The 12329-nt window shown below is 21.6% G+C and overlaps 1 protein-coding gene across 6 annotated transcripts in view; it reads left to right on the forward strand.

The window, feature by feature from the left end:
• The window catches only part of LOC117177926 (glutamine--fructose-6-phosphate aminotransferase [isomerizing] 2), a 114512-nt gene that overhangs the window by 91054 nt on the left and 11129 nt on the right, over positions 1–12329 (forward strand). For all 6 annotated transcript variants that reach the window (XM_033369039.1, XM_033369042.1, XM_033369043.1 and 3 more), the window contains 3 exons: positions 5457–5701; positions 10524–10679; positions 10777–10905. In XM_033369039.1, coding sequence (XP_033224930.1) covers positions 5457–5701; positions 10524–10679; positions 10777–10905 — 530 coding nt within the window. The remainder of the gene's footprint in view (positions 1–5456; positions 5702–10523; positions 10680–10776; positions 10906–12329) is intronic.

Genomic DNA, 12329 nt, shown 5'->3' on the forward strand with positions numbered 1-12329 from the left:
CTTTAATCAATGATATATCGATGAAAAAAAAAGCTATCTTGAATCTGAAAAATGGATTTCAGAGGGCAAGGGTGCTCCTTTGTGATGCTTTCGCCCGTTTTTCAAAAAAAAATTTATTCAAGATGCTATGTAACCTCAAATATAGCAAAAAACGGGTGTTTTTTGCACTTTTAGGTTACAATATCTCGAAAACTGAGGGTGATGGAATTTTTCTGAGGTCGGATTCGGATTCAGCGCAGCAAAAACCTTCGGGTATACTAGGTCTGGTCTCTGGTTCCGGACCTTTGTCAAATTTTGTCGGCCTGTGTAATCTTTGATAAAAAATAATTAGAATTCAGGGTGGCCCGTTTTAACCAAAGAATAAAATTTCCGATTTTTTCCCGGTTCGCAATCATTTTTCACGGTCAATTAAGTTTTTAAAATCGAACAATAAATATAAAAATTGTTTCACTCGAAGTAATAAAAACTGAACTGCTGATGAAAGGACTCAAAGTGAAACTTTTGAATTTTAAACTTTTATTAATTGTATAATTCAAAGATGCAGATTCAGTTCCGAAAATATAAATCCACGTTATTATTTTCAATGCTCTAAGATGAAGAATTAATCAATGTCTTTGAAAATGTTCAAAATTATACCATTTTAAAAAATTTTAAATTCTAATTTTAGCTTAGAATTAGTTAAAAATTGAACATTTCAAGTTTCTAAAATCCAGAATTTTAATTCTTTAAAAAAATTCTTCATTTCAACTAAAAAATAAAATTCTTTTGACAAAATCCCTGGACAAATCAAGAATTTTATTTCTTTTCGAAAATTCTTCATTTCAATTGAGAATTAAAATTTTTCTGTAAAATTCGCTGTTCAAATTCATAATTTTAATTTTTTTCCGCAAATATCCCGTTTCAACTTAGAATTAAAATTCATTCTCTTAAAAAAATTCCCGATTCCAGCTCGGAATTTATTTAAAAAAATTTTATTTTCCCTCTTCCAAGACAAATTGTAATTCTTTTGGATGAATACCAGTTTCAACTCAAAATGGGTAACAATTTGAAAATCCCCTGCTTCAACTCAGAATTCGAATTCTTTGAAAATAGTTCCTGTTCCAATTGAGAATTTTTTACCTTCTCGAAAATTTCCAGTACTAGCTCGGATTTTGTTAAAATTTGAAAATTCCCGGTTCCAAGTCAGAATTACCTGTTCAAATAAAAAGTTAAATTAGTTTAATTTTAAATTGCTTATAAATCCTTAAAATGCTTCGTAATCTGATTTTAAAATCTTGAAACATCTATATGTTGTTTTACATTTTTTCAAAATTAATTTTTTTTCCTCCTGCCAAATTATTGAAATTTTCTTAAAATCTTCCACATTCATTTTTGACCATTTTTTAAATCTTTTAAAATATTCTCTTAAAATGAGTGGATTACAAATTTTTTAAAAACATTTTCAATTTTGCTAGAAAATGTCTTTTATTCTTCCAAAGCCTGTCAATATTTTTAAAGAGCTTCTAAATTTATTGTGAGAAATCGGCCGAAATCTATGTTTTGTTTTTATGTTTGGTTTTTCCATATTTAATTTATAATTACGAATTTTAAATGACCAATCAGATATTTCTAAATATTAAGTAACTGTTCTTTTTCTTAATTGAAAAATTTCAAATTTTATGATTTGAAAATGAAATATTTTAGACTGAAATTATATTTGAAATTTAATAAAAGCCTATAATTGTAAATATATTATTTTGACAGTAATTTAAAATACTAATTTCTAATGTGTTTGAAATTTCTAAAATTACAAAAATGATAAAAATTTCTGAATTTAATAAAATGCTTAGAAGATTAGCTGATATTTTTTAATTTCATCAAATGTATAAATCTATGAATTATTAAATTTTCTAAAATGTCTCAAATGTTCTAAATGGATAAAATTGTCAAAATTTCTAAAATGATTAAAATTGGTAAAATTATAAAAATGTCTAAACTGTTCAAAATGGCTAAATATATCAATCTAAAATGTTTCACAAATTATTAAGTTATACAAATTATACAAATTTCTGAATTTTATCAAATGTTCAAAATTTTTAAAATTGTCCAAATTTTTAACATGTTCAAAATGTATAAATTACTAAGATTACCAAAATTGCTAAAATCTCTAAAATTATCAATCTGTTCATAATATCTAAAATTATGAATCTAAAATGTTCAAAAATGTTTACATTATAAAAATGATAAAAATATCTGAATTTAATAAAAAGTTTAGAAGTTACAAAAAGTTCTTATAGATTGAAAAATTATAAATTTATGAAAATCTCTGATATTTCTGATATTTCTAAATTTTATCAAATGTTCAAAATTTCCAACACTATTCAAATTTCTAAAATTTCTAAAAAGTTTAAGAATTTATAAATGATCAAAATTTTGAAAATTTTCTAATTTATAAAAATTTCTATAATGTTCAAAATGTCTAAAATTAGCAAAATTTCTAAAATTATAAATCTAAAATTTTCAAATGATAAAAATATCTGTATTTAATAAAAAGTTTAGAAGTTTCAAAAAGTTCTTACATCTTCAAAATGTTTTAATTTATGAAAATTTCTGATATTTCTAAATTTTATCAAATGTTCAAAATTTCCAATACTATTTAAATTTAAAAAATTTTTAAACTTTCTAAAATGTTCAACAATTTTAAAATTAACAAGATTTTTTAAATTTCTAAAATGTCCCAAATGAATAAAATTGTCAAAATTTATAAAATGATTAAAATTGGTAAAATTATAAAAAATTTTTAACTGTTCAAAATGTCTAAAATTAGTCAAATATCTATAATTATAAATCTAAAATTTTTAAATTTTTAAAAATTTTCCAATATTTTTTAAGTATGTATGTATAAAAATTCCTGAATTTTTCAAATGTTCCAAATTTCTCAAATTATCATAATTTAAATTTCTAAAATTTTTTAAATGTTCAAGAATGATTAAATTATCAAAATTTTTCAAATGTTCAAAATCCTCAAAATTTTCGAAATTATAAAAATTTCTAAAATTTCTAAAATGTACCTAATGGATGAAATTGGTCAAATTTCTAAAATGATTGACATTGGTAAAATTATAAAGCTATCTAAACTGTTCAAAATGTCTAAAATTAGCAAAATTTCTAAAATTATAAAACTAAAATCTTAAAAATTTTAAAAATGATAAAAATATCTATATTCAATAAAAAGTTTAGAAGTTTCAAAAAGTCCTTACATGTACAAAATTTTTAAATTTATGAAAATTTCTGATATTTCTAAATTTGATCAAATTTCCAACACTATTAAAATTTCTAAAATTTAAAAATTTGTTGAATATTCAAGAATTTTTGAATTATGAAACATTTTTAAATGCACAAAATCTTCAAAATTATCAATATTTTAAAAATTTCTAAAATGTCCCAAATGGATCAAATTGTCAAAATTTATAAAATGATTAAAAGTGGTAAAATTATAAAAATATTCAAAATGCTTAAATTACCAAGATTACAAAAATTTCTTAAATGTACAAAATTTCTAAAAACTCTCAAATTATCAAATCTGTTCAAAATGTCTAAAATTAGCGAAATTTCTAAAATTATAAATACAAATTATAAAAATTTATGAATTTTGTAAAATGTTTAAATTTTCGAAATTTTCTAAAATTTTTAGACTTAACAAAAATTCTAATATTTCTGAATTTTGTCAAATGTTTAAAATTTCTCGAATTTTCATAATTTCTAATATGTTCAAAAATGTTTAAATTACCAAGATTACTACAATTTCTAAAATGTGCAAAATTTCCAAAATCTCTAAAATGATAAAAACTTTCTAAATTTCTAAAATTATTCAAATTCTTCAAATTTCTTAAATGTTCCAAATTTATAAAAAAATTTCAAAATTGCAAAAACATCTCAAATTTTTAAAATTTATAAAATTCAACCCAAATTACCATTTTTTATACAATAAGACTAAATTTTCCCCGAAATATATGCATTTTTAGCCAATTTTCCAACTAAAAAATATCAATTTTCAATTTAAAATATTAATTTTGAACCAAAAATAGTTGAATTTTCAACGAAAAAGATGAATTTTCAACTAGAGTGATAAATCTGGAAAAAAATTCATTTTAAACAAGGGTTCAACCCAAATTATGATTTTTTAACCAAGAAGATAAATTTTATAAACATGGAATAGTTAAAAATTCAACCAGACTGTTGCATTTTGAACCAAAAAGGATGAATTTCCAACCAAGAAGGTTAATTTTGTACAAAAATAGACGAATTTTATAGTTAAAAAAATGCATTCTCGAGCAAAAAGTACGATTTTTTTAACAAAATATTAAAATTTCCAACCAACAAGGTAAGTCCAATTTCAAGTTTTTTTTTAAATGTCAAGTTCAATATTTTTAACATTTTCTATTATGAAATTATCCTGTCCACAATGCGTAATTCTAAAATATTTTACTTTGAATTCATTAAAAAATTTTTTTTACTTTAAATTAAACTGTTGAAAACCGAAGAAAATTTAATTGTCAACTCTTGAATTTTCAATTTTTTCAATGTTCAACATCTTAAAATTCAGTTTTCAATATTCAATTTTAATTCATTTACAGCTGCTCAAAATTCAAGAAAAAATTGAATTTTTTGTCAAAAACATTTGTAAAAATTATTATATTTACATAACTTTGTATGACAGTTAAATAAAAATTTGAAATCGACAATAATTGATTTTACTGGACAATTTTGAATTTGTTGAAAATTAAGCAATTTACAGATTTTCACGTTAAAAATTCAACTGTTTTAATAAAAAATATATTGATTAAAAAAAATTTATTTTCATGTTTAGAAATGTTTGATTTTTTATTTAAAATAAGCAAACAATTCTCAGTAAAAGCAAAATATTTCAAATTATACAATTATTAATTTAAAAATAATTTACCTTCTAATTTAAAAAGTGTTTATAAAAAAAATTAATCGTTTAATTTTATTAATTCATTCTTAAAATTAGAGGATTGAAAATGATGGCATATATTTAAACTTTTAACCCAAAATTTTTAAACTTTTTGTTTTCGAAAATTAAAAAAAAAATTTTAATTTTATATTTGAAAGCCGCATTTAATAAAAAATTGTTCTATTAAAAAGTGTTAAAGCTTCCATTTTATACGTGCAAGTTATAGAGCTGTCGAATTAATTTTTTCTAAACTTAAATTTTAAAAGTTAAAAATTTAAAATAGTTCTATGATAAAATTTGCTCGCACCCGGAAAAAATGAAAAATGATCGGGTTCGTTAACTGTCGTCAAAAAGGAGGTTTGGCGCCGGGGATGGATGTGGGCACTCGACGCTACGCTTGAAAGTTTCGGTTTTCTGCAGTTTTCCACTCCCCTGACCAAATGTTCAAGAGAATTCGAGAAAAAGGTAAATAAATAAATATATATGAAAATTTTGATTCTAGGTGAAACTGCTGATACGTTAATGGCTCTGCGCTATTGTAAATCAAGAGGAGCTTTGATTGTTGGAATCACAAATACGGTCGGCAGCAGCATTTGTCGAGAATCACATTGTGGAGTTCATATTAATGCTGGCCCGGAAATTGGGGTTGCGAGTACAAAAGCTTACACTTCCCAATTTATTTCTCTTGTGATGTTTGCTCTTGTGATGAGTGAAGATAGAATTTCATTGAGGACGAGGCGAGAGGAGGTAATTCATTTTTGTTTTATTTATTTTATTACTTACATTTTTAGGCTTCACGGTGATTCTGAAGAATATTTTAGTATAAATAGAGGGCAAAAATTTAAAAATAGGGGACTTCAGAATTTAACGAATATATAAAATAAGATAAAAAGTAAAATAACAAAATAAAATAAATAAATTCAATAAGTTTTTTATAAATAGAGATCTTTGTGAAAAAATTCGAGTTTAATACAATTGTTAGCAACCTGAAAAGAATGGGTTGCTGTTTTTAAATTACTTTTTGCTAATAATTTTTTTTTTTTATAACAATTAAATTGGAATGACAAAGTTCTTAATTTTCACCTCTTCACTATATATTCAGGCATTGAAAATAATTTAATTATTTAACATCGATAAAATTTATCAAGATTTTTGCTAGAAAAGTTTTTTGACTCGGAAAGATTTCATGGGATTTTAAGACATTTAAAAATATTTCAAAAATTGTAGATTTGTCAAGAATATTTTATTTTATACATCTTAAAAAAGAAAAATTATATTAGAACTTGGAATTCTGAAAATTATGCTTTTTTTCTAACCTTTTATTGTCTTATTTTTACTTTTATATTTAATAATTTATTATTAGTGTGCATATTGTAATTATGGTATTTTGTAGTTTTAGTTTATAAAAAAAGATTCGGTAATCCCCTGGAAAAAATATGTATTCTATTCATAATTTAATGAAATAAAATAATAATAAATAAAACATATATTTTAATAGCAACTTGAAAATTTTCCAAAAGTTAATATATAGATTTCGCATTTTTTAAATTTTTGATACTAATAAAATTGCCAACATATATTAGAAATTTCCAAAAGTTTTCAGATTTTTCAAAGATTTTAGAGTTATTTAAACTATTTTTATTTGTATAAAGAAAAAAAGGTATACTAGGATTTGAATTTCTGAAAATTATAATTTTTTTCTAACGTTTAGTGTCTTATTTATATTTTTTTATTTAATAATTTAGTATTAGTGTGCATATTATAATTATGGCATTTTGTAGTTTTAATTTATAAAAAAAGATTCGGTAATCCCCTGGAAAAAAGATGTATTCTATTCGTAATTTAATAAAATAAAATATAAAATAATAATAAATAAAATACATATTTTAATAGCATCTTGAAAATTGTTCAAAAGTTAATATATAGATTTCGCAGTTATTTAAACTATTTTTATTTTTATAGAGAAAAAAAGTATACTAGGATTTGAATTTCTGAATATTATGATTTTTTTCTAAATTATTTATTCTACTTGTAATATTATTGGAACTTTCTTATTTCAATTTACAAGAAAAAATTTTTCACTTGTTATTAATAAATTATGATTGAAACTATATAAATATAATTCTAAATAAAAACTTACAATTTTCAAAACGTGAATATATAGTCTACATTTTTTAAATATTAAAATAATAATTTTGCCAAAAAATGGCAATTTAACAATGTAAAAATATTTCCAAATAATAAAAAAACCAAAATATTTCAAAGATTTTACAAATTTAAAAGATTAAAAGATTTCAGACATTTTCCCGTTATCTAGACCAGTTCTGTTTTTATAATAAAAATATACATACATTAAAAAAATTAATCGTTCTATCGGACGATTGAAAAATTCCAAAAAATCAAATTCCCGACTCTATAAAATTCGCGAAACAGAAAATTTTTGAAATAGAATATTCCCGAAATTATAAAATTGTCAAAATATTATAATCCCGAATAATAAAGTTTCCGCACAGTTTATAATATTATCGAATTTGAAAATTCCCAACAGAAAATTTCCGAATTATGAAATATCTGAAACTTAAATATTTACAAATTTAAACAATTAGAAAATTATTTTTTAATTAATACTCTTTATTTATTGACAACACAATAATAAAATATTCAAAGAAGAATTTATGAAAAATTAAACAGAAAACGAAATTTTTTCTGATTAAAATATTTCGTTCTTGTATTTTTAATAAAGGGGATGATTAAAAAATCCCGTAAATTAAAATTACCGAAAAAGAAAATTTTCGTAATAGAAAAGGCCCGAAATAATAGTGTTTCGGGACAGTTTATTAAATTTAGAAAAATTTTAAACTTAAAAAAGTGATATTTTTTATATATTAGCAATGTAATCTAAAATATTACAAAAATTAAACCTAAACAAAATTTACTCAGATTAAAATATTGCATTATTCTATTTTAAATAAATGGGAAGATTGAAAAAACACGAGAATTAAAATTTCTGAAAAAGAAAATTTTCGAAATTGAAAATTACCAAATTATAAAATATACGACGCTTAAAAATTCCCGAAAATAAGAAGTTTCCAAATTTTAACAATGGTTTTTAATTAAATAATATTTATTAATTAAAAATACATTACCTAAATATTTTTATCCTAGACATTTTTTTTTAATTTCAGTTTTTTAAAAATTATTATTTGAATTTGCAATAACAATAATTTTGTAAAAATACGTTGAACATTAAAAACAAAATTTTGTTTGATAGAAATATTCCATTATTGTTTTTTTTGTGCTAAATAAATAATATTTCGTACATTTCATTTAATTGTATAAATTCTGAAATTTTTTGTCGGAATTTTCCAATTTGAGATTTTTATATTTCGGCAGTTTTATACTTTCGGAAACTTTCTATTTGAAATATTTTATAGTTTTTGGAATTCTATTTGAAAAATATTTTTGTAAATAATAGGGAAGACTAAAAAATGGCGAAAAATTAAATTTTTGACAATGTTAAATTATTACAAAAGAACAAATTCTCCACAATTTATAATAAATTTGAAAATGTTCCACAGCAATTAAACGAATTAGAAAATATTAGAAACTAAAATCGCCGAAGTTGAACAATTCAAAATTTTTAATTTGATTAAATGTGAATTTTTAACAAAAAAATTATAGTTTTAATCCAAAAGTATGAATTTTTTAACAAAATGATTGAACGGAGAAATGAAATAGTCACATTTTCATTTTTTTTCAATTTTTCAATAAAAATGTGAATGATCAACTAATTAGTCAAAATTTTGTAAAAAAAGATTTTAAACTAAAACAATGAATCCTCAAGCAAAAAAATAAAAAGGGAAAAAATATTTACATGTTTATCAAGAGAACGTATATTTAAACAAAAATAAAATAGTTAAAGTGCTAGTAAAATAAATTGTCAACTGAATAAAATAAATTTTAAGCGAAATAGGTAAATTTTTAATCAAACAATATTATTAATAAGTTTGATCTAATTTGAAAATACCCGACAGGAAGTTTCCGAGTTATAAAAAAACTCACACTTGAAAATTCCCGAATTAAAAAAATTCTTTATATATTAAAAATTCAATAATAAAAAATTCAAAAAATAATTTTAAAAAATTAAACCCTAAAGAAATTTTTTTTGATTAAAATATTTCATTACTGTATTTTTAATGAATGCGATCATTGAAAAATCCTGAGAGTTAAAATTTTTACAAGAAAATTTTCGAAATAGAAAATTCCCATTAAATAAAAATACCGAATAACAAAATTTTTTAACAGTATATAAAAATTTGGATTTTTTAAATTACCAAATTATAAAATATACGACGCTTAAAAATTCCTGAAAATAATATATTCCTAAATTTTAATAACGGGTTACCATTAAATAATATTTATTAATTAAAAATACATTATCTAAATATTTTGATTCCAGACATTTCTTTTAAGTTTACTTTTTTTTTAAATTACTGTTTGAATTTGCAATAACAATAATTTTGGAAAAATACGTTGAACATAAAAACAAAATTTTCTTTGATAGAATATTGCCATTTTTGTATAATAAATAAATAATATTTAATTTTTTTTTTAATTGTATGAATTCTGAAATTTTTCTCAGGTGTTTTATTAATCGCGAATTTTCCAAATCGGGATTTTTATATTTTGAAAATTTTATACTTTCGGAAACTTTCTTTTTCAAATATTTTATTTTTCGGAAATTTTATAGCTATAAAATTTTTTAAATATTTGAAAATAATTGGAACGACTAGAAAATGGCTAAAAATAAAATTCCCGTAAACTTTATAATAATACCGAAATTGAAAATGCTCGAAAAACAAAATTGCCGACAATTTATAATAAATTAGAAAATGTCCTACAGAAAATAACCGAATTATAAACTATCTGATACTAAAATTTCCTAATTTAAACACTTCAAGTTTTTTCTTTTATTAAATATTATTGATTTATTAAAAACACAATAATGGAATATTTTTATCAAAGATTTTTTTGTTATATTGAATTTAATTTAAATTATTGTTTGAATATTTTATTATGGTACTGTTAATAAATAATAATATTTAGTAAATATTTTACATCATCAGGAGCTTTATTTTTCGTGATTTTTCAGTTTTCCCAATGTCATTCTATAGCTTTAATTTATCAGAAAGAATCTTTTTTTTTACTGTTCAAGAATAATTTATGATTGGAGCTACAAAAATACATTTTTAAATAAAATCTTATAATTTTGCAAACGTGAATATATTGATTCAACATTGAAAAAATATCTAATAATAATGAAATTTCTAAAATATTTTAAAGATTTCGAAAGATTTCAGTCATTTAGATGATTTATATTTTTATAAAAAAGAAGAAAAACTTAAAATTCTTACAATAATTACGTTTAAAGTTATAAAAATAGTTTTGAAAATAGAAAACTTAAACTTTTGTCAACGTAAATATTGGAAATATTTTTTAAATAAAAATGGCAAAAGACATCTTTAAATATCTTTGTATATAATATAAAATATTATATATTTTTTTGGAGATTATTGAAGCTTTGAAAAACCTGGACAACCAAATTCGCGAAGTTTTAAAACTAGATGACAAAGTGAAGGAACTAGCGACATCTCTCTTCCAACATAAGTCACTTCTTATCATGGGCAGAGGATATAACTTTGCAACTTGTATGGAAGGAGCTCTGGTAATTTTTCAAAAAATCTAATGCGGCATTTTTTTAGAAATTTTATTTTAATAGATTTCCTAATTTTCCGTTTATTTATTTATTTATTTTTGTGCAGAAAGTTAAAGAATTGACGTACATGCACAGCGAGGGAATAATGGCTGGCGAACTTAAGCACGGGCCCTTGGCCCTTGTTGATGATTCAATGCCAGTTATCATGATTGTGATGAGGGATCCAGTTTATATCGTAAGTCAAATATACTTTTTTAATAAAAAATATTAAATAATCTCGATTACTATTTTTTTTTTTAATTTTTGTTATTAAAAAAAATCTGTCTTTGCCTGGATTTGAACCCCAAATGTCACTATAGATGAGTGGAGCGTTAAACAATTATTTGAAATAATCTGTCATATAATATAAATTATGTGCACTTTAGAAAAAGATTTGTGTAAAATTACAAAGTTTCGGAAAATTATATATCAAATCACTTTCCTGTTATTGAAAATTACATCGAGATTTTTAATTTGACCAAAGACCTTTAATTTTACCCTGGCGGAAACTGTAAGATTTTTTATTTATAATTAATTAAAAATTTGGAATTAATCAAATAATATGTGAGTACCAAAGCATCTAATTTTGAAGCATTTTTATTCCTAATGCGAGGAAATTGACAGCTATGTTCATCTTTTTTGACAGCTTTCACACAAAAATATATCGAATTCGAGCTATTCCTATTTTGCCTTTTACATTTTCTGCTATTGGAATGAAAAAAATGCGGTTATTCAAAACGTATATTTCATATTTTTGTTGTCTTTAATCTCCATGAAATTGTACGAAATTTGAGCTTAGAGTGTTCGTAACCTGAGGTCCTAATCAATTTTATTTTATTCTTTCACATAATGAATTTTACATTTTCGTATGTAAAATTATCGGCCGAATTGGAATATCACAACAGATGCAATTGTGAAATTAATTGCTAGGTGGATTCTTAATTTCAATAAAACAATTAAGAATTCAACTAAAAAAAAGATTTTGAATTAAAAGTGGAAGAATTACATTTTTATTATAAAAAAAATAATTAATTCTCTACTAAAAAAAAAGGAATTTGCAATGAAACAATTTAGTTTTCAACTAAAACAGATAAATTTTGAATCAAATGTGACAGAATTATATTTTTAATTTCAAAAAAATTAATTCTTTAGTAAGAAAAAAGAAATTTTCAATGAAATAGTTGATTTATTAACGATAAAGATAAATTTTGAATTAAAAGTGAATGAATGACATTTTTAATTTAAAAAAATTAATTCTTTACTAAGAAAAACGGAATTTTCAATGAAATAGTTCAGTTTTTAACTAAAAAAGATAAATTTTGAATCAAATGTGACAGAATTATATTTTTAATTTAAAAAAAGTTAATTATCTAATAAGAAAAAATGAATTTTCAATAAAAGAGTTGAGTTTTTAACTAAGAAAGAAAAATTTTGAATTGAAAGTGGAAGAATTACATTTTTATTATAAAAAAATAATTAATTCTCTACTAAAAAAAGGAATTTTCAATAAAACAGTTTAGTTTTCAACTAAAAAAGATAAATTTTGAATCAAATGTGACAGAATTATATTTTTAATTTCAAAAAAATTAATTCTTTAGTAAGAAAAAAGGAATTTTCAAT

This window comes from Belonocnema kinseyi, chromosome 8 (genome assembly GCF_010883055.1).
Source record: "Belonocnema kinseyi isolate 2016_QV_RU_SX_M_011 chromosome 8, B_treatae_v1, whole genome shotgun sequence".
Classification (NCBI taxonomy): Eukaryota; Metazoa; Arthropoda; class Insecta; order Hymenoptera; family Cynipidae; genus Belonocnema; species Belonocnema kinseyi.